The following is a 23,889-nucleotide window of genomic DNA, read 5'->3' as shown; positions in this document are numbered from 1 at the left end:
CAAACTCCTTAAAACCCACCTTTCTCCAATGCACTTGCAAGGAGAGTCCAGGATGGGTAGTTCTCAATCTGATTGGTCGGGACTGAGTTTAATTTTAATATTAGGCAGGCACCGCCCCCTTAGCCCCCCAGTCTAAAAACTCAGTCGCAGTAAAGGGACTTAGAGTTAGTTTTCTCTTCAATAAATGTGTATTTATTGTGTTTTTTTATATGTATTAATTCTTCTTTGTCTTTTTCTTCTTGCAGGTGCAGTTGGGGGGAAGTTTTCCTCATGCAGCCCTGGATTTAAAACCTCCAGTGGGTTTCATCCAGGGGCTTGCTGCTCCTCCTTGGCAAGCCGGTTTTTTTGGAGTGAGCACCCGGGGAGACTACCTCCGAGGTAGACCCCGGAGGAGAGGAAGAGGTTGACGCCTCGGGAGGGTCCGCCCCGCCCGTTGCGAACATAACTGGGATCGCTGATATGCCTAGGGAGGCTCTACAGCAGGGGAGTGGCTCCGCGCCCCCCCCCCTCGCCCCCTCGACATCAACAGAGGATGAATGGATGCCGATTGGCAGATAAATACCGGCGGCAGGGGAAGTATCGGCTGAAGCCGTTTTCCCCCAGGCGTTTAGAAAGAGCCAAAGGACGGGCAGGTCAGAGAAACTTCCCGCCCGCCTCCTGGGTAATGTCGCGCCGGCCATCTTGAGAGCCCGAAATTGAACGGGCAGGCCGGTTCGCGCTCGGCGAGCGTCTCTGGTTGCCAGGACAACGGTCCGGTGGCCATGTTTTATGACGCAATTTTCGCCGGAACGCCTTAATCATTCCTCAATTGGCGCCAAGTGTCTCCTCTTCCCGGGGCACGCAGGCACAGTAGTCAACCGAGCAGTTACAATTGGCGGTCTTTATTGCTAGCGTTTGCAAAGCACTACGATTCCGATCAGCGATCTCTGTGAGTAAATTGAGGAAGCGCTTTTATACTATGGCTGACCAGTCAATTCCGGCCGGGGAGGAGGCCAGCGTCACCAGGCCTACTACCCCCAAGATAAAGCCTCAGAAGCAGAAATCCTCGCAGGGGGCAGCTCTTAGAGAGGCTGAGAAGCACATTAAAGCGCTAGAGAAGCAGTTGGAATCTTCTCAGAGGGCTGGGGGTCCACCAACTATGTCTGCCCAGCCCCTTATTACCATCCCTCCGCCGGTCTCCCCCGTATTTGCTCCAGGGGTTGTAGGCTCGGCATCTGAGAGGGATTGGTCACCGGAGAGGCCCTTCCAACCCTCTACCTCTTCTAGGCCCGAGACATCCACATTTGCGAGACAAGCAGCATGGCATTCCTCCTACTCTGCTCAACAGCCAGTCCTTCCTCACTGTGGTCAGGCACAAACAGCCACTTTCACCCCTACGGCTGCTGGATTGCGCACGGCACAGGATGCCTGGCAGAGTATGCCCCAGGCCTTACAGGACCTTGTTGTCAGTGCCTATACGCAGGGTCAAGCAAGCGTGGCTCAGCAACAGCCACCACCTGCGGGCCCTATTCCATCGAGATTCAGGGACCCCTGGCTTGCTCCAGTTTCTCCTTCCGGCTTGGAGTCCAGGGATGAGGATGAATTTTCCAGGGATGACTTCAGCGAGGCGGAGGACGAGCTCTCTGGCGATGACCAACCACCGGAGCTTCCTGCTTTACCTGGCCTTTTCAAATCCGCCCTTTTCAAGGTCCTGTTGAACAAGGCCAAGATGACCATTGACCAGGCGGGCGAAGGAGGTCAAGGTGTTCCTTCGGCACCAGGTCAACCTTCAGGGGGCCTCTTCGTGTTCCCGAAGCAGGAGACGGTTAACGTACCTTCTTCTCATTTATTTCTGGAGACTGTGCAACGGCCATGGGAGAGCCCTGCAACGGGGCAGGGCCCGTCCAACCTGGACAGACGCTTTTACACCTTTGACCAGGCTATGGAGGACCTTCTGGAGTTGCCTACCGTGGACAAGCCGGTCACCAGCCTGGTCTCCAATGCCCTCGTCCCTTCGGAATCTCAGGAGGGGTTAAGGGCCGAGGACAAAAGAGCGGACAATGTTGTTCGTAGAACCCATCAAATGGCGTCTTGGGCCGTAAGGGCAGCCTCGGCAGCCTCCTTCTTTAATCGGGCTACGCTCCTCTGGATTAAAGACATCCAGTCCAGAGTCGATCCACAGGATGCGAGAATGCGCCAGGACCTGAACAAGCTGTTAGCGGCCACTGAATTTTCCGCGGACGCAACAGTCAATGCCGCTAAGTTCGCCTCCAGAGCGATGGCCTCGTCGGTCGCCTCCCGCAGACTCATCTGGCTCCGGAATTGGCAAGCCGACGTGAAGTCTAAGTGGGCCCTTGCTTCTTCCCCGTTCAAGGGCAAGAAGCTCTTTGGAGACATCTTGGACGATGTATTGGTGGAGGACAGGGACAAGAAAAAGGTGATGCCCAACTCCACCAAGAAGCAGGGAAGGCGTTTTACCCCCTACAACCGGAGACAGCCTTTTCGGAACGACTCCTCCTCGACCAACAACCAGGGGTCGAGGTCCTACTTTACTGGATCCTTTGGTCAGGGCACCTTTCGTTCCGATAGGACCCAACAATATGACCGCACTAGAGCTTTCCAGGGCCGACGCCCCTTCAGAAGTTCAGGCAGGGGGTACAGAAAGACTAAGTGACTTTCCTGCGGACACTCCTCTGGGCGGCAGGCTAATCCACTTCTCGGACGTCTGGTCAGACACCTCATCGGACCCCTGGGCGACTGCCACGGTTTCTCAGGGCCTAAAAATAGAGTTTCTATGCCCTCCTCCTTGCCGCTATCTGCCTTGTCGTGCCCCCTTGGACATTCCCAAAAGGAGGCTCCTATACCAAGAGGTAGCTCACCTGAGGGAGATAGGAGCCATCGAGGAGGTCCCTTTGCCTCAACAGGGTACGGGATTCTACTCGGCTATTTTCTTGGTTCCAAAGTCGTCAGGGGGGGCGCGGCTCATTCTGAACCTTCGAGGACTAAATCGCTACGTAAAATACAGGAGGTTCAGAATGCACTCTCTACGCTCCATTCTGGCTGCCATCAGACAAGGGGACTACATGACATCTATAGACCTAAAGGAGGCTTACCTCCATGTCCCCATTTTTCCACCTCACCATCAATATCTGCGCTTCTGTCTAGATGGGGCCCATTTTCAGTACAGGGCCATGCCTTTCGGGCTTTCATCGGCCCCAAGATCATTCACAAAACTGCTAGATGTCCTAACAGCTGGTCTCAGACAGCGATCGGTGCGCCTACTCGCCTATCTGGACGACATCGTGATTCTGTCCAGAACGAAGGACCTGGCATTACAGGACTTACACTTGACAATTCAGTCGCTACAGGATCATGGCTTTTCGATCAACTTCGAAAAGAGCCACCTGAACCCCACGACTCGGCTGGCTCACCTGGGAACCAATATAGATTCCAGGAAAGGCCAGGTCTTCCTGTCCCAAGAGAGGCAATCTACCATCAGGGAAATGATTCGAGGCCTGGCGTCACAACAACACCCTCAACTCTCCTTCCTCTCCAAGCTTCTTGGGACACTGGTGTCATGTATCGACATCGTTCCATGGGCCAGGTACCACCTACGCCCCCTCCAGTGGTTCCTTTTGCCGTTCCAGAGAAGGAAGATCAGTCACTCACACCTACGGGTGCGTCTAGACTCCGGGGTTCGACGGTCCTTACAGTGGTGGGTATCCCCAGCCCTAGCAAAGGGTTCCCCCTTTCTGGAAAGATACCCTCTCACGGTGACAACAGACACCAGTCTGACGGGCTGGGGTGCCCATCTTTCATCAAATTTGGCCCAGGGCCTCTGGGATTCATCGGACCTGAGAAAAGTCAACATCAATTTCCTGGAATTGAAGGCAGTTTCCCTAGCTCTCCTGAGTTTCGCAGACCTGATAAGGGGTCAGCACGTCCTAGTCCGAACCGACAACGTCTCTACCCGGTCTCACATCAACAGACAGGGGGGGACTCGGTCTCGACGACTGATGAGGGAATCGGAGGCCCTGCTCAGGTGGGCGGAGGTCAATCTAGCTTCCCTGTCCGCAGAACACATTTCAGGGGTGGAGAACGTGTGCGCGGACTGGCTGAGCCGGGAGACCTTGGACCCAGGGGAGTGGATGCTGGACCACACAATTTTTCTGGACATTGTACACAGGTTTGGGAATCCAATCTTAGACCTGTTCGCTTCCCACAACAACTCTCAACTCCCACGCTTCTTCTCCCGCTTCCCGTCACCGGGTGCGGAAGGGGTAGATGCCCTTCGGCTACAGTGGCCACCAGGACTTCTGTACGCATTTCCGCCGACCTCCATCCTTCCCAGGGTAATCCGGAAGATTCTGGAGCAACGGGCGGAGGTGCTGCTGCTGGCGCCCTACTGGCCGCGCCGCAATTGGTTTGCGGACTTGATGCAACTGTCAGTGTCTCCCCCCTGGAGGATTCCGGATCGCAGGATATCTCTCTCTCAGGGCTCGATCTCCCACCCAGAGCCTCAATGGTGGCAGTTGACCGTGTGGAGATTGAGCGGCAACACCTAGAACGTCATAACTTACCAGAGTCAGTTATCAATACTATTCAGGCCGCGCGCAGGCCTTCGACAAGACGAATCTACCAGACAACCTGGGCTTCCTTTTCCAGGTTCTGTGAGGAGCGGGAGGTGGACCCACAAAAAGCTTCCCCTCCCTTGGTCTTAAGTTTTCTTCAATTGGGCCTAGAAAAAGGGCTAGCGCCCAACACCTTACGTCGCCATGTGGCCGCCTTATCCACAATCATAGGCGGGGATGGTTATAGGTCCCTCGCCAGACACCCTTGGATTAGGGACTTCTTGAAAGGGGCCGCCAACATCAGGCCACCACCAATTCATCGCTTCCCATCCTGGGACTTGTCGTTGGTGCTTCATGCCTTAACGGGGCCTCCATTTGAACCGTTTCGCCATATATCGCTCCGTTTGTTAACACTCAAGACTGCCTTCCTGGTGGCGATCACATCTGCCAGGAGGGTCTCTGAAATTGCAGCCTTTTCTACTAGGGAGGACCTTTGTAGATTTCATCCTGACAGAGTCGTATTAAGATTGGACCCAGCCTTTCTCCCTAAGATCAACTCTACCTTCCACAGGGCGCAGGAGATTGTGTTACCAGACTTCTGTAGCCATGGGACTCATCCTTCGGAACTGCGGTGGCATAAGCTCGATGTGAGATGAGCTTTGAAGATTTATATCCGCAGGACCCAGGGATTCAGGATTTCGGAGGCCTTATTCATCTCCTTTGCATCTAGGTCCTTGGGCACTAAGGTCTCGTCTAGGACGATAAGCCGTTGGTTGTGTGATTGCATCAGGGAGGCTTACCGATCTAAAGGATCACCTGTTCCACAGGGACTTACCGGACATTCCACACGCAGTACGGCTACGACAGCGGCCTGGAGGACCCAGGCCTCTCTAGAGGACATTTGTAGGGCAGCCACTTGGGCGGCTCCGTCTTCATTCATCAGACACTATCGAATTGACTCCTTTGCTTCTGCGGAAGCAGCCTTTGGGAGGAGGGTGTTACAGCGGGTGGTTTCCTTCTCAGAGCCCCCGGTCCGTCCTTCTCCCTCCCTTAGTTAATATCTTGGGTATATCCCATCCTGGACTCTCCTTGCAAGTGCATTGGAGAAGGACCGTTGAAACTTACCTGAACGGTCTTCTCGATGCACTGCAAGGAGAGTCCAGACCCGCCCGAATCCGGGACCGGGGTCCCTTTGGAGGGTGGTGGGTTTTTGGTTGTTTGGACGTTTTTGATTACCTGAGGGTTTAATAAAATAAGTTTGTTAGCTTTACTGCTCCTTCGTTTCCTTTAGACTGGAGGGCTAAGGGGGCGGTGCCTGCCTAATATTAAAATTAAACTCAGTCCCGACCAATCAGATTGAGAACTACCCATCCTGGACTCTCCTTGCAGTGCATCGAGAAGACCGTTCAGGTAAGTTTCAACGGTCCTTTTCGTCAGGCATGGGGGAACTGAGATATCTCCCCCGGGCCTATATAATTTATGTATGGTATGTTTGTAGGTATGTCTGCTTAAATAATGGGTTTTTAAAACTATTTTAAATTTTAAATTGTAAATTATTAGATTTGTCAGGAACTGTTTTTATTGTGTTGTGAGCCGCCCCGAGTCTGCGGAGAGGGGCGGCATACAAATCTAATAAATAATAATAATAATAATTTAATACTGGGCAAGAAAAAAATCAATATAACTATATGGACTAAGGGAAACTCAGCATAAAGCAATAGGGGGCAGTAGGGCCTCTTCAAAAACAAGGTTTAAAATATGCAAACAAGTATTATTTATTTATTTATTTATTTATTTATTCATTTGTCCAATACACAAATACATAGGAAGAAAAATAGACATGTGATAATATAAAAGAGGGTGAAAGTGAACTTAGAGGAGAGGATATATGAAAGGAAGAGAATATATAAGATAAGTGAAAGAAAGGAAAGACAATTGGACAGGGGACGATGGGCACATCAGTGCACTTATATACGCCCCTTACTGGCCTCTTAGGAACCTGGAGAGGTCAATCGTGGAGAGTCTAAGGGAGAAATGTTGGGGGTTAGGGGTTGACACAATTGAGTCCGGTAATGAGTTCCACGCTTCGATAACTCAATTGTTGAAATATTTTTTACAGTCAAGTTTGGCACGGTTCGTATTAAGTTTGAATCTGTTGCGTGCTCTTGTGTTATTGCGGTTGAAGCTGAAATAGTCATTGACTGGTAGGACATTGTCCACCCTCCCCAACCCCAGTGGCCTACTGCAATTATTCATGATATTTCAAAATGCCTACATTTTTCATTTCAGAATAAAACCAAAGCCATTCAAGGTGGTGGAGGGAAAAAGCTTCTCCCAGGAGATCTAAAAGTATGCCTGTCTACATCCGTGCCATGTGGTGGCAGGATTAGGATTAATAACTGCCATAGACTTGAATAAATTCAATGGCTCTGGGTCGTTCCTGAACGTTTAGTATAACTGGCCATTTTTTTCATCTTAGCTGTGAAAATGTTTTGCTGGTTATCATTAAGAATTTGACATTCAGTTTTAAGCCTGGATTTAAGGACACAGCCAGGAGAATACAAGTCTTTTTTAATAACTAGAATTGAGCTTCAATATATTTTAAAATAATGTTTTAAAAATGGTTTGGGCATTTTATAAGGCTACAGTCCTAGAGTAGCTCCCACTTATGTGGGAGTAAAGCCGTAATAAGCTGATTATTTTCAGTCTTGTCTGTTTTGTATATGCTTATTTGCCTGTTCATTCTGTCCTGCTTATGTAGAAATCTGTTTATTTTGGGTGGAGGGGTCTATGTGAAGATTCTTTGATGTCCGTGTGCCTTTTTCAGCAATATACACGTTTTAACACATTATATAAAATATGCATTCTTCCAAATAGTCTGCTCTGTTTTCCAAATAAAGAATGGTTTTATGATGGTAGGGATAGTGTAGAACTGAGGACAGAAAATGCCCTTCCATGCATACATTAGATTCAGAAGCAGGAATCAACTTCAAAATTCTTAAAATCCCTTTTTAATAACAAGCCCAACAGATAGCTTTGGGTTTTATAATATTTGGGGGGGGGGGACACATATATGATTGCACTTTTACATTTTAGATTTGGGGGAAAAATATTTTGTTTTCATTTGTTGAAATTATAACTCCCCAAATTCCCAGCTATTGTCTTGGCTATGTTGGTAGGGATTCTAGGAGCTTACATTGCTTCTGGAAAGGAAGAATGCTTGCAGGAACAGGTTCAGGGGTGGGTTCCTCCCAGTTCGTTACTGGTAGCAACCTGCTGATGATGTTACAATGGGGTCATGGATCCAGTTTGGTCTGTGCCAGTCCATGGGTGCAGCCATCTCTCTCTCTCTCTCTCTTTTTTGGATTTTTCCTCCATTTTTTTTCCTGTTTGAAAGTTCCCCCACCCCCTGCTTCTGCTTGGAAAATGGCCCTTTCCATCTGACCCCGGGTCTAAGCTTACCTTTATTCCTTCACCTGCAGCACAGCTGATCAGCTCCTCAGCTGTGTTCCGGGTTGACTCTAGCTACTCAGCATGTGTGGAAGCAGAATTGCACAAGGTGATGCACTTGTGTGCTTGAGTAGAGCGCGCACACATGCACCAAACATTACAATGTGAACTGGTGGCAAAGGTAAGTGGAACCTACCCCTGAACTGGGTATGTCTAGTTTGGTGAAAAGGAGGACCAGGGGAGATGTCAGGCCCAAGGTTAATATGTGAATTCAAAGGCTGGCCTACAAGAAACAAGCAGATAAGCACCGATCTCCCCAACCGTCTTTTCGAATGGGAGATAAAGTTTTTCTATCTACCAAACACATTCGGTTAAGGCTGCCTAGCAAAAAGCTAGGTCCAAAATTCTTGGGCCTTTCCTAAGAGTGAGAGTAATCAACCCGGTCACGGTGCAGCTTGCATTACCTAGAATACTAGGGAGGATACACCCTGTATTTCACTGCAGCCTGCTTAAGCCGGTGATCAGATCCAACATTAGGCCACAGGCACAGCCGCCCCCTTCCCCTGTAGTAATTCAAGGGGAACCTTATTACAAAGTGAAAAGAATTTTAGATTCCTGCATTTTCCGGGGAACCTTGCAATACCTAATTCATTGGAAGGGGTACCCTCTGTCGGAGGCTACCTGGGTAAAGAGTCGGGACGTTAGTGCTGATAGATTAGTCAAGCAGTTCCATGAAAATTATCCGAACAAGCCAAAGGGTCTTGGAGGAGGGAGGTAAGATGGTTTGGAATGGTGCAACCCCTATTCTTAGGGGAGGCCGCCTGTCAGGCCCAAGGTTAATATGTGAATTCAAAGGCTGGCCTGACACAGTTTTGGTAGTAAGAAAAAAAAACCACACAGGGGAGCGAGAGAGTGAGAGATTATGCCACGTAGCACACATTCCTTCACGCAGAATCCAAAGTAACTGAACACAGGAAGGAATTAGAAATCCCTGCATTGGATTTGTCCTCGTGATTGCCCTTGTGGGTGTGGGGATGGGAGATGAGCTTTTGTCCTGGATGTAATCTTAAGGGACCTTAAGTTGGAATGAAGCATGCTGAATCCAAATTGGCTTTGTTAATAAATATGACTCTACGCTAAAGAAATAAGACGTGGAAGTTCATTTATTCTCTCAGATGCTTTTTTTGGCTCGCTTGACAGGAGACATGATAGCAGTGTTTGAATATCTCAGGGGCTGCCACAAAGAAGAGGGAGTGAAGCTATTCCCCAAAGTAACTGAAAGCAGGACGAAAGCAATGGGTGGAAACCAATCAACCAAGGAAAGCAGCTTAGAACTAAGGAAAAATTCCCTAACAGTTAGAACAATTAATCAGTGGAACTACTTGCCTCTAGAAGTTGTGAAGACAGGAAATTTTTAAGAAGATGGTGGATAACCATTTATCTGAAGTATTGTAGGGTTTCCAGCTTGTCAAGGAGTTGGACTAGAAGACCTCCAAGGACCTTTCTAACTCTACTATTCTGTTCTGTTCTTTCTATTCTATTCTATTCTATTCCATTCCATTCCATTCCATTCTATTTTCTGGAAAATGGCTGTGGAAACTGTATTGCACTTGATTTTATGTAGCTGGTCTTAAACCTATACACTTAATCTATTTATTTGTTAACGTTAAAAATAATCCTGTAGCTAATGTAATTGGTTGGTCAGAGTTGAACTGAAAGGAATATGGAAGGCAACTCGTTGACGGTACAGATGTAGAAACGTCTTTGGGGACCCCCTAGAATTGTGGTGGTTTGGAGTTTGCACCCTACTTCTCCTTACAAAAGAAGAAAATATGTTAGGGTTTAACTGTTCCTGTCTGGGGAATAAGTTCAAAGATACCTGTGATTTAGGTTTTTCCCCCCTGGAGACTAGAACAAGAGAATATTCTGTGAGAATGTTTTAAAAAGAATTTAAGGAGGGGTGCAATTTACACCACCTTAAAGAAATTGGCAGCTGCATTAGCAAAGCTGAATGTATTTGTGTGGGAGAGAGGAAAGGGATGGGAGGGGGAAGATTGAAAGGATCATGTAAAAGAGAATGGCAAAGGAGCAGTTTTACCCGTTTCCGTCTTTTGTCCTACTCACTTTGATACCTAGCTCTACCCACCACTAATATACGTCCCTGAGAATAGGGGAGGGAAACCTGTGACTCCCCTGGTGTTATTGAATGGTAATTCACAGGATTCCTTACTGAGGCCGAGCTCCTTGTCAAAGCTTAACATATTTTCAACTGTTTTGTCAATCTTGACAGTTCTGGATTCTGACATTGTAGAAGCTTCATTAGGCATTAGTTCTAGAACTAGAACTAAAACTAATTAATGCCCTCTTTTGCCAGGGGAACCTTCCCCTCCTCCATGAAAAACAGGAAATGTGACTTTATTTATTTTTATTTAAACAATTTACAACAAATCTAAATTACAGTTTAAAAATATTTTAAAAAACCCATTTTCTAAACAAACATACATACAGACATACCATTCATAAATTGTATATGCCTGGGGGAGATGTCTCAGTTCCCCCATGCCTGATGACAAAGGTGGGTTTTAAGGAGCTTACGAAAGGCAAGGAGAGTAGGGGCAGTTCTAATCTCCGGGGGGAGTTGGTTCCAGAGGGTCGGGGCCACCACAGAGAAGGCTCTTCCCCTGGGGCCCGCCAACCGACATTGTTTAGTTGACGGGACCCGGAGAAGGCCCACTCTGTGGGACCTAATCGGTCGCTGGGATTCGTGCGGCAGCAGGCGGTCTCGGAGATATTCTGGTCCAGTGCCATGAAGGGCTTTAAAGGTCATAACCAACACTTTGAATTGTGACCGGAAATTGATCGGCAACCAATGCAGACTGCGGAGTGTTGGTGAAACATGGGCATACCTAGGTAAGCCCATGACTGCTCTCGCAGCTGCATTCTGCACGATCTGAAGTTTCCGAACACTTTTCAAAGGTAGCCCCATGTAGAGAGCATTACAGCAGTCGAACCTCGAGGTGATGAGGGCATGAGTGACTGTGAGCAGTGAGTCCCGGTCCAAATAGGGCTGCAACTGGTGCACCAGGCGAACCTGGGCAAATATTAAAATATCTCATGTTCTTGCTATGGAACATTCACACGTATGGAGTGAATCTTGGTTGAATTCAGTGGGGCTTCTATCTTACTATATATGCATAACAGTGCATTACACATTTAAAGAAAATGTAATTCATTAGTTGCTCAAAACAAAATCCTATAGTTCTGTACAGTTAGTCGTCGACTTACAACCACAGTTCATTTCTAAGCAAGGCAATTCTTAAGTAAGCTGCGCCTTACGTCATTGCTACCATTAAGTGAATCATACAGTTTTAGGCGACTCTCTCTTTTCCCATTGATTTTGCTGTTTGGAAATCTGCTGGGACAGCCATAAACAGCGATCATGTGACACTGCAACTACATCCCGGATGCCAAGCGCCTGAATCATGTGACCATTGGGACGTTGCGACATTCAAAAGTACAGGCACTGGATGTAAGGCACTTTTTTCCAGTTCTGTTACAACTTTGAACAGTCCACTAAAGCAGTGTTTCCCAACCTTGGCAACTTGAAGATATTTGGACTTCAACTCCCAGAATTCCCCAGCCAGCGAATGCATTTGTTATTTGTTATTATGCCATCAGTAATGTTCATGCTTATGAGAAGAGGCAAGTCCTATTATACTTACCGAACAGTGAAAATGAACTAGAAGGGAAGCATCCTTCAGGATTTGTTTGTTGTTTTACACTTTATTTGAAAGCTAGAAACCCAGATTGTCCAGCATTGTAGGTAATCGATACCAGTCATTCAAAGAGGTTCTTTGCAGAAAGAAGAGGTGTTGTCCTCATCCTTCTGCCTTTCCTGTAGAAGCTTATACCACAGAGGAATCCAGATCTGTCAAGATTTACAATGCAATCACTGGGAAATCTTTTAAGCTTTGTCGTTGAGAGTTTGGGGACTACAAAGAAGCCGTCTTCTGCTGCCAGAAAAAGTGTCAGTCTGTTTAGCATTACAATGTTGTGTGTGCAAACTGCTACTTGCCTTTGGACTTTTTTTTAAATAGCCAAACAGGAGAAAAGCATTGGGTGAAATGGTATTATTTCCTTTTAGAATAGACACTAACCTGAAATGCTTGCACTCTTAACTCTTCAGGTTTATGCAAAATGTTCAAACTTATTATTCTGCTACCCATTTTAATACTTAGAAATATTAATTCATATGTATCCTGCTGAACATGCGGTCCAGTACAGAATGTACAATTAAAAGCAAACCATAAAGAATGAACTATTGGAGATTCTGAGTTCTAATCTCACCTTAACCATGAAAGCCAGCTGGGTGACATTGGTCCAGTCACTCTCTCAACCAATGAGAGAGCTCACCTCACAGGGTGTCTATTGTGGGGAACACAGGAGGCAGGAGTACTGTGATTTATGACTAAATCTGAGCACAAGCTCATGGTCATAAATCATGTCCCAACCTGATTTTATGACATATTTTGCAGTGGTTGTTAAATGAATCACTGTAGTCATTAAGCAAATCCATGGTCAAAAAGCAAACCCATTGTCTACAATGGACTTTTTTTCCCACTGGAAATTAGAAATAAATGCTGAGATCCAGCCAAACAGTTGAACATTTCAATAAAATCATTGTGGGATGCTCCAAACCGCTGTAGAAGTAGTCACTTCTAAGTGCCTAAAATGTGACCTTCTGATTGCTGGGGAGTGGGGTGGTGGTGGACAATGATGATGGGATGGGAGGCATTGGAACCTCAAATCCGGATCATAAGTACACTTTTTAGTATTTGTCATGTTAGACCAATGGGGAAAAAAAATCTGCAAAGACATAAGGCTTGGAAAATATTCTTTGCAGAGAGAAACAATGAATTCACTCGCTTGAGAGCTGAACAGGAACACCTTTCATTTTAGCACTACAACATTGAAACTCCACCCTTCTTCCCCACTGGCCCCCTGCCGTACCATATACATCACCTCCAGTATTTAACCCATTCCTCCCCTTAATATCTTCTTCCAAACACCTGTTCCTTACGTTTTTGGACCCTTCTGAATTTAGGATTGACCCAGCAAACCTCTGTTTCTTCCTTGCTAGATTCTGGACTCATAGCAACATCCTGTGGCTAGCCTCCCACCTGTTCTACTACCTGTAACCCCAGGCCTACCACTAATTCATAAACACTATCTGTATCAGAGTCCTCAAGTTCTTTATCCTCCTCCAACTGACCAGGAGTATGTACAACACATTCAGAGTATAAGATGCACTCAAATTATCAGCTTCTTTTAGGGAGGAAAAAGATGTGTCTTATATTCTGAAAAATACGGTATATTCATTATGTTTTTTACCATATATAAAATATGGTAATACATTACATATATTTAAAATATATTTAAAGGGTAAGATAAAAATAGAATAAGAAAGCAAAGGTAGCACCAATAGTAATAGGCACCTTCATTGTAATCCCAAACTTGAGCACCAGTTGAATCATCGGCATTGATAAATTTACCATCAGTCAATTGCAAAAGGCAGCTTTACTCATAAGAGCTTATATCCTGTGATGAAATCTATAACATCGGAAAACAACTCCATCTGTATATCCCAGATCCTTGGAAAGGACTTGAAAGGTACAAAAAAAAAAGGCAAATCCAGTCTGAACATCTGGCTGATTGTGTAATAAATGATGATGATGATGTTGATAATGATGTAGGACACTGGATTGGCTGGGCTTGCACAATATTTTGTGCAGTACATTGAACTATTGAATTATAAACTAATCTAAAGGATTTACAGTAATTTATACCATATACTAAGCCATCCCTTTCCTCAAAACTAAGCAAGATTAACCAAGCTTTGCATATGTATTAAATGCAGCTTATTTAAACATGTTGTACAAGCTCAGCCATAGTTGAATGGCACTTCGGAGGGCACAAACTCCCACCTTCTATTTGATGAAGGATTTGCAGTAGACAAGGCAGGTATCTTTTAATAAGCAATCATTCGGTTTCTTCCAACATGCCCTACCAAAAGAGAACAAGGGAAAATAGGCTATTCACTAATGTTCCAAATGGTGTATTTATAAGACATGGATAAATAATGCAAATCCCATGGGGTTAATTTGCATATCTTCTATTCATATTTGCAGACTGTGTTCACATTATGATTGGAGGGGAAGAAACCCTTGCTGAATAATTGGTGTCCCTCTCTGATTGCTCTGTCAGGTTTTTAATATCATTAAGACAAAATAAAGGCTGTCTTCCCAGGACATGTTTAGTGGGTTAAGAAAAGGGTGTTCATGCCTTGTCAACACTGTGTTTCAGTACTTTGGTGAGAGAAGCAAGATTGTTTCATTCAGCTCAGTGTTTTGTACTATAAAACTGGATTTTCTGATCGGTCATGTAGTCCACCCATGGAACTATGAAAAGAAGGTTCATAGAAATCATGTGCATATTTCTTGCTGTTCACATGCAGGGTGATTCCTAAAACAGGTGACCTCTAATTTGAATTTCTCTGCAAATGTAGTCTCTTTCCAACCATATTGGAAAAACAGCTCTTTATTTTGTTCTTTAAGTGAGAAAGTAATGGCAAACTATAGGCAGCTTGGTTTAATGGCTAAATGCTGGGTTAGAAACTGGAAGAGCATTAGGCATGAAAACTGCAGTTAATTTGGGAGAAAGTTGAAAATTAGAGGTGGTAGACCCAGGCAACAAAAATAGGAGAAAGGAGGCAGCATTGGAACAATAGTAGATATATTCAGAAATATAAAAATATAAATGTAAATGTAAATATAAATATAGATAAAGGAAAAGTTTAAGAAATAGCTCCAATGTTGGAATGAAGTTAGCGTTTCTGAATTGCTAGTCTGATAACCATAAAGGGGATTATGATAAGGTGTATTCTGGGAAGGATAAGAGGGAGAAAGGGGAAGTGGAAAGGAAGGGGGGGGGAGAGAAGGGATGTAGGAAAGAAAGAAAGAAGGTAGAGAGGAGAGAGGGAGATGAAAGGACGGGAGTAGTATGAAATATAGAAGGAAAGCAGACGAGAGATAAAAGTATAAAAGAAGCAAACCAAGGATATATGTTCATGATATTTTGGATAGAAATATATAGTTATGGATGTCTTGATAATTGGTATATGTATGAATGTTTGTGTACGTTTGGTGAATATACATACATACATACATATACATACACACACACACACACACACACACACACTGCTCATTTCATTTGTACAACTATTCCATTTGCACAACAGCATGTGAAATTGATTGTCAATCAGTGTTGCTTCCTAAGTGGACAGTTTGATTTCACAGAAGTTTGATTTACTTGACGTTATATTCTGTTTTTTAAGTGTTCCCTTAATTTCTTTGAACATTGTACAATTGAACAATGTGTGTGTGTGTACATATATATATATATATATGTTTTTTTTTCTGTCAGATAAACATATAAGACAAAGGCTGCAAGTTCAAATCCCAGTGAGAGGGTATAGAAAGCTGATGAGGCCAGAACAAGGCTGAAATACATCTATCCTAGTCTCCTTTAATTTTAAAAATTCAGTAAAAATGTGTAACATACACACACACAAACACACACACACACACACATCTCCATCCATAAAACTGCAATGCAGTGTGCTTATTCAGAGCTGAGTCCCAGAGCATTTGATTGGAAGGTAATCATAGGTGTTCTGTTTTATGTAAGCAAAAATAGTAAGACTTACATTTTCTTTTTTCAATATACATTTTATTAGACAGTTTTAAAAAGTTTTGACTGTTTTTCTCTTTGCAACATTTCCATATGGTTTACATCTTCTCTCCTTGATATTTTCTTAGTTATTGCACCTACAAATGTATCTTCTAACCAATTATATCATACATTCCATACCAAATAGTATTCCTTTCTCCTTTATTTCTCCATATATTGTAACACTTTTCTTATTACACTTTCTGTTTTCTTCAGGCTATAAGTTTACATCAGGCAGAATTATGTAGGAAGCCATTGCCATACATTGACTTGATTCCAGGTTTTTTTTCTCTCTGTGTAAGAAAATAATCTTTACCAGCCCTGCCTAGGTATGCTGGGTATTGAATCTCAGACCTTTTATATGTAAAATATATGCAAAGCTCAGTTTTATAAAAAGAAAAGAATTGCAGGCTACAAATTGTAGAGGCAAATTGCCAGTGCTTGAGATTCATATTAGGCAGAGGAAGAAAAAAAAGAAAAGAAAAGACACAAATGTATTCATAATGTTCATTGTGGCAATTTAAGAGCAGAAAATAATTCGAAACCAAATCAGACTACATTACTGAATTGATAAAGATTAGTTTTTACAGTTCCTGAATTAAAGTTGTCTTCTCAAACTGGTAAAAACTTAGACAAACCCCATTTCCCCCTCTCCATCCAACTTCCCATGCATTTTAGATTAAAAACATCAAGATGGTGTCTTCTTACTGATCTCTCAGAACCTCTCCGGACTAAGACTGAAGTATAAATAGTTGCTTTAAGAAAATAAATTAGTAAAATTCTTTCCCCCCCCTAAGAACATTTAGGGTATCTTATATTAAGATTTTAAGATCAACCTGCAGAACTGAACAACGTTGTCTGGCCTAATATACTTCATAATTAATCTCAAAGTTGAACTAATTATTAAATCGGTGTGTCAGGGCTAACAGAAATGGAGGCAGGCTAATAGGTGAACAGAACAGCAAACCTTTATTTCAGTACTACAGAACAGAACAGGGAACAGGCGGCTTGACAGCTCCTTTTATAATGGAGCTGTCAAACTCTGAGCCAATAGCAGGGCTCCATTTTCCTGCTTGCAGAAGCAACCAGTACAGTTGTAGCAGTGAGAACAGCAATCATGCTGAATATAGAACTTTAATTTATTTTTGTCATTCCACCTCAATGTCTGTAAGTAGCAGTTTGGTTTGTGTAAGTTTTTTGCTGCTTAGAAAAGACATCCAGCAAGGGGCTGCAACCTTAAATACTCAAAGGGCCATTTGGACATGTTTTCCACAGGAAAAAAAACCCCTGGGAGCCACTGGTTGGATGGCCAAGTCAATGTCACTCCTACCCAGTCACATGACCTTCTCGCTATGCCTACCCGGGTTTTGTGGCTCTGGGTGTTTTCTGTGGGAAATGAGTCTCACTCGCTGGCTCACTTTCACTGCCTCCTCTCTTGTTTTTTCTCTTTTTCCTTCTTCCTCTCAGTTCCTCCCTCTTTTCTTCCTTTCCTTTCTTTCTCTCCCATTCTCTCTCATGTCCCTCTCATTCTCTCCCTCTAGCTCTCTCATTTCTGTGTCCCTCTCCCCCTCTTTTCCCTCTTTCTCATTTGTTTCACTTTTCTTCTCTCTCATTCTCTCTCTCCATTGTTTTCTCATTTTTCTCTCCTTTCCCCTTTTCTCTCTCTCATCTATCTCTCTCTCTTTCCCTCCCCTTTTCTCCCCCTCTCTCATGTATATGTGTATAGGTGTGTGTGTGTGTGTCTTCCCTCTTGAATCATTTCCAAAAACAGGCGAGGGTTGGGTTTTTGTCGTTGTTGATGATGTTCTTTTTCTTTGGGTGCTTTTTGCCATATGATTTAAATACAGTCCCTTCAGGTTCCCAAATAATTTAAACTCTTTCATTCCCCTGCTGTGGCTCCCTACAAGTTGGCTGGCTGGCTGTCCCCTCGCCTCACCCTCCCAGTCATTCCTTGCATGTCCTGAGAAGATAAAGGTGATGGTGGGGATGGAGTCTCACTCCATATTCCAGAGTAGGAAGGAAGTGCCCCTGTACTTGCCTCTCATCTCATGGGTACTTCTTCCGGTTCTTCTGGCTGCTGCGCACACCTCGGTCACTCAGGGCAATGCACAACTTTGTTACCACCCTGAGACACTGGCCTGGCCTGGCTGTGGCTGATGCTTTGTGTTGTAATGGGGTCCAAGAGGAGGAGGGGACGCTGTTTCCACCATTATGAAGTGCGCTAAATTTATGCGCACTACATTTAAGTGCTGTACAAGGTGCTTCGGGAGCAGGGAGCAGTAAGATGAGAGGCAAGTACAGGGGCACTTCCCTCCTATTCTGGAATATGGAGCAAGTCTCCATCCCCGCCATCACCCTTACCACTTGAGTGGCTGGGAGGGGAGGGGGCTGGGAGGGCTGGGGCTAGCGAGCCAGCAGGGAGCCAAAGCAGGGGATGAAAGAACCACCTGCATCTCGGGAGCTGCAAGTTGCCAACACCTGATCTAGAGGAATGTTTCAAACTTCCACCAGTTTGCTCTAGTCACTGTACAAAGCCAAATGAGTTTTTTTGAAATCCAAATATATTAGATTTTCTGGGGCTGAGTCAGTTATTTTGCATGCACAGTGTACTAGATGTAATCCCCAGCATTTCCAGATAGGGCTGGAAAATAGAAATTACCTTGGAGAACCAATGGCAATGCGACTAAATATTTATTAAGCGATTTGGTCTCACTCAGTGTGCAGTAAATGCCTAGAATCATCTGTTCCCAGAGACAAATAGATCTCAGTGGTTTTTGTAGATGTAATATGATTTCATGAAGAGAGCAATACAGAGTTATTTTTCTTGCAGGCTCAATCCCAGGGATCAATAACACTAAAAATTATTCCAGGCATCAAAGAAGAAGATCACCTGAAGGATAGCAAGGTAAGAGAATCTGTTTCCATGTGAAAACATTACAATTTTACCTAGATGATCTTCTAAATGTGTGTTCCTGTATTAAGCATGTTTCAAGGGATTGGATAGCCTGGTATTTTCATATGTATGGAAACTGCAACTCTTAGATTTTTTATCCCTCATACCTTTTGTCCAAGTTGGCAGGAATTATGAGAGGTGTCAAATACAGTGATACCTCCTTGTCATACAAACTTTTTGAGATACAAACCTGGGGTTTAAGATTTTTTTGCCTCTTCTTACAAACTATTTTCATCTTACAAATCCACTGCCGCCGCTGGGATGCCCCGCCTCCGGACTTCCATTGCCAGCAAAGCACCTATTTTTTCGCTGCTGGGATTCCCCTGAGGCTCCCCTCCATGGGAAACCCCACCTCCAGACTTCTGTGTTTTTGCGATGCTGCAGGGGAATCCCAGCATCGCAAAAATGAGCACTTCGCTGGCAACGGAAGTCCAGATGTGGGGTTCCCAGTGAGGGGAGCCTCAGTGAAATCACAGCATCACAAAAACACAGAGGTTCGGAGGTGGGGTTTCAAGGACTTGGGTGTTTTTGTGATGCTGCAATTTCACTGATGCTCCCTTCGCTGGGAAACCCCACCTCCGCACTTCCGTTGCCAGCAAAGCGCTCGTTTTTGCAATGCTGGGATTTCCCTGCTGGGATTCCCCTGCAGCATCGCAAAAACACAGAAGTCCGGAGGTGGGGTTTCCCATGGAGGGGAGCCTTAGGGGAATCCCACCAGTGCAAAAACAGGTGCTTCGGCTGGCAAAAGAGGTGAATTTTGGGCTTGCACGCATCAATCGCTTTTCCATTGATTCCTATGGGAAACATTGTTTTGTCTTACAAACTTTTCACCTTAAGAACCTCGTCCCGGAACCAATTACGTTTGTAAGACAAGATATCACTGTATGTCACATGTAGCCGCCCCGAGTCTACGGAGAGGGGCAGCATACAAATCTAATAAATAATAATGATGATGATGATGATGATGTAGGTGTGGACCTCTTAGGAATGGCAGATGTAGGCTATCCTGGAACTGTTAGTTTAGTGTTTTTCAAACTTATCAATTTTAATATGTGTGGATTCAACTCCCGGTATGCCAACTGAAAAATTATTTGAAATTCATAAAACTTACTATTACAAAACCTTAAAATTCAACACATTTTAAAGATGTTAAGTTTGAAAAAAAAAACTTGTAGTCAAATTTCCTTGAAAGTCAAGCAGGAATCATTTGCATTCCCAGCTTGTTAAACGCATTGAGATCTGCCTTTCTCTGAGGAAAATTCTTGTGTTTTCAGTCTAGAGATGCATTTGAGAGTACTCCAAACAATTTTATTTCAAATAGTTGCCTCCAGAAGTTATAGATACAGCAACACTAGAGGTTTTTAAGAAGAGATTGGACATATGCCTGAAATGGTATAGGGTTTCCTGCCTGAGCAAGGAGTTTAAATAAAAGCCTCTCAGGTCATACTCTGTTATTCCCGTTATTCAATAAAGCTAGCAATAAATTTGGGAGCTAATTGGTTTTATAGTGGTAGGATTTAATTTTTCCAGTCTGCCACCACTCAAATCTTGCTTTTCGAAAAATTGTAAAAGAGTGGGGATTAGGGGGAGAGGATGAAGCTATTCTCTAGATCCTCCTAAATTTATTTAACTATTTACATAAATCTTTGGATGGGGGTGGTGATTGGGGAAGGAACAGTTTGTCTCAGTCATATTTGCATAGATATCTTTTTTACTCTGTTCCACTTTGAATATAATTATTTTTTCATCTTTGTATTTGTGGATTTGTTTTCATACCCCTAAAGCTCTCCAAGTCATGGATTCAGAAGATGATCTATATACGTTTCTGCAGTTTCCCCCCTCCATCTCCATTAAATACCAAGAACTGTAATTATGGTCACGGTAATCTTTCTTTAATCTATTAGGTATTCATGAGAGCACTCTTCTCCTACAATCCAAAAGAGGATAAAGCTATCCCATGTCAGGAGGCAGGATTACCTTTTCAGAGAAGGCACATCTTGGAAGTGGTTAGTCAAGATGACCCAACATGGTGGCAGGCCAAACGTGTGGGTGACACAAACCTTCGGGCTGGTCTAATTCCTTCTAAGCAGTTCCAAGAAAGGTGAGTTGGGAAAAGCAATAGCTTGAGGTTCAAGACTTGATTACTAATACAGTGAGCAAAGCTGTGTCTCAGTTTAAAAGTAAAGCAAATTATGTTTACGGGGCTCTTCAGGAGTATTGTTGGAGTTCTACATTCTTTCTTCCTCTAGGGAACAAAAAGAAACTTGTGTTTCTTGTAGCTGCTAGCTGTGGTTTTTATTTTATCCCTAATGAAGCGATCAAGGATTGCACAAGCCATAGTTGGCTATTCTTAGGCAGAATGGTGATGACAAAGGATAGGGCGGTTTTTGACTTTTCTTTCTCCACCGATTTCTCTTTCTTGGAGGATAATTATATATCCTGGACTGTCTAGGTTAGGGATAGGCAAAATTGGCTCGTCTATGACTTATGGACTTCAACTCCCAGAATTCCTGAGCCAATCATGCTAGCTCAGGAATTCTGGGAGTTGAAGTCCACATGTCATAGAAGAACCAACTTTGTCTACCCTTGGTCTAGGTTGTTGATTAGAACTGAAGTAAGATTCATCTGTCACCCTGCTTTCTATACTCAGAATTCAGAGCGCAGATAGCTTCTTGCTGTTAGCCTAAGCCACAATATATTTTGGACCAGCTCTGGTATAAAACAAAGTTTTGTTGCAGACTAGGATTCCTAACAAATTTTAAATAATGTTTGGGCTCCAGATTTGAGGAGAAAGTAGTTATGCTGGGGTGGTGAAACTGACTATGGTTTTTAATGGCTCAATATGAAATATTTTGATCATATCCCTGGTCCTTGTGTGGCATCTTCGAGACTACAGAGGCAAAGATTACTCTGGATTAGGCAGGCAAACACTTCATTATGGTACAATTGGGGGAAGGGCTTGTTTAATGTATCATAAGGCTTAGGAAAGTTGTTGTAGGGGAAAGTAGTATTTTAGAGTTTGCAGGGGAAGTGCTTTCTAAATGAGCTTCACTCAGCATAAAATATAGTTACAATTTCTTTTAAATTTAATTTTCAAATGACAAATTTAACACTTTTTCTAGTGTGATCAACTTTTCTTCTATCTTAATTCTCTGCAACTGTACTGGACTAACAATATTAGTCTTCTCTGAAAAGCAAAATGCAACTTGCCACTTGGATTTTTTCCCTTTAAAATTGATTTTCGTTATTAAGGAGGGAACAGATCAATGGTAATAGAAATGAATGTTCTGCATATTGCCAACTGGCTGACTTCCACTTTTAATCACAGCATTTCCTTTGAACGTTCATCTTTGAATGGCTCGTCCCCTCCCACTTCTGCCTGCAGCAACTTTACAGTAATAAAGCTTGCAAGGGGAGTAGCAAATACTTCTTTAAAATCTTTGTCCTTTTTATAGACAGTCAGGTATACAGATTTAACAAAAGAGGGGCAAAAGAAACAGTACTTCCTTCTCCTCCTCCTTTTGTATGAACTATTAAAAATAGCCACTTGCACCTTAACTCCTATTCAGACTTCTTAAACAATGAAATGCAGAATGAATGTATTATTCAGCTTGAATCTCAGATCTTTTCAGACGTGTTTACTGGTAGTCCTCGTTTTATGACTAGTTTCTTAGTGACCATTCAGAATTGTGATGCATCTTCCCCCAAAAGTACTTACAACCTGATTCCAGAGTTCCAATGGCCACACCTCTCCCACATAGTCCTGTGATCACATTGTGGGCATTTCACAACTAGTAATGGCAGTTTGCAGGGTCCTGCAGTCACAGGCCAATGATTTTTGGTGGGGGTTTTTTGGTTGATTTATATTTTCCAGTTTCCAGCAAAAAATGCCCATTGAATAAAATGGAAATGTTAAATGACCATCCCATTTTCTTAATGAGCATCATGTTCATGACTGCTGCAGGATAGGGCATAAAATGGGGTGTGGTCATGTGATGATCCACTTATCAAGTGCTATGACTTCCTAACTCAATTACAGTCATAAATCAAGGTCTACCTCTATGTCTTTGTTCTTTGAAGGCGGATTGAGTGTTCAAGACAGGAAGCAGCACCATGGACAGTTGTCAATGAGTTGAACCAAATTTAGAGTAGTAAAGTTATCCAAACCCAGCTAACTGTTAAATTCCCCAAAACAGTATCAGAACACTGACTGAAGGGTTAAACTAGTGTCAAGCAGTATAGTTTCCCGAATAATTCATATTCTGCTTGAATACAAATAGTCTGTTTTGGAAATGAAGAGAAGTATATTTCAAATAAGTTTTCATGAGTGAGATGTGGTCCTTTTGTATTTACACTGCTCAAAAAAATAAAAGGAACACTTAAAAATCAGAATATAACTTCAAGTAAATCAAACTTCTGTGAAATCAAACTATCCACTTAGGAAGCAACACTGATTGACAATCAATTTCACATGATGTTGTGCAAATGGAATAGTTTTGCAAATGAAATATTCAATGAGAATATTTCATTCATTCAGATCTAGGATGTGTTATTTGAGTATTCCCTTTATTTTTTTGAGCAATATATTTAGTTACAAATTGACCAAAAAGCATGACTGAATATACTCTATGGTCCAGGTATAGTCCTCCATCTGGTAGACTTGTGCAGTACTTCATGAATAACTTGGAAACGTTCCTTTGGAGATTGAATCATTTGCAAAGCAGGAGATTCCTTCTCTGCCATGATAAATAGCTGAAGAGTCAATTATTATAATCTTCCCTTGAAAGAAATAAAATGATGTCAATGATAAAGTACATGCTACTCATCTGGACTGGGTCCTGTATCTGTTCCCAAACCCTTTCTCCTTTGTCTTTTGCTTCCAAGGGGTTGCTTTCAACTAACTGCTGCTTTAGAGTAACCAGTATTTGTTGCGTCCAAAGCAGTCCCTCAGAAACTATTTATGCCCAGAAACTACTTATGCCTACAATTTGATTCAGTGCTTTGTGCGTAAAATAAGTATCTGGTTTTTTTTAATGAGATTATAGTAATATAATGAATTACCTTAAATCAAAATCTACTTACTTTGTCTTTAAATTAATATATGTGAATCTACCTGTCATGGCCTAGCATTGTGTTCAGACCAAA

The 23,889-nt window shown here is 43.4% G+C and overlaps 1 protein-coding gene across 2 annotated transcripts in view; it reads left to right on the top strand.

Annotated features, from left to right (window-relative positions):
• Positions 1–23,889, top strand: part of MPP3 (MAGUK p55 scaffold protein 3) — a 110,774-nt gene that overhangs the window by 53,190 nt on the left and 33,695 nt on the right. For both annotated transcript variants that reach the window (XM_070729766.1, XM_070729765.1), the window contains 2 exons: positions 18,622–18,696; positions 20,649–20,845. In XM_070729766.1, coding sequence (XP_070585867.1) covers positions 18,622–18,696; positions 20,649–20,845 — 272 coding nt within the window. The remainder of the gene's footprint in view (positions 1–18,621; positions 18,697–20,648; positions 20,846–23,889) is intronic.

The sequence above is a fragment of the Erythrolamprus reginae genome, chromosome Z (assembly GCF_031021105.1).
Source record: "Erythrolamprus reginae isolate rEryReg1 chromosome Z, rEryReg1.hap1, whole genome shotgun sequence".
Taxonomy (NCBI): domain Eukaryota; kingdom Metazoa; phylum Chordata; class Lepidosauria; order Squamata; family Dipsadidae; genus Erythrolamprus; species Erythrolamprus reginae.
Note: the sequence above shows the minus strand (reverse complement) of the source record. Positions and strands in the feature narration are given on the sequence as shown.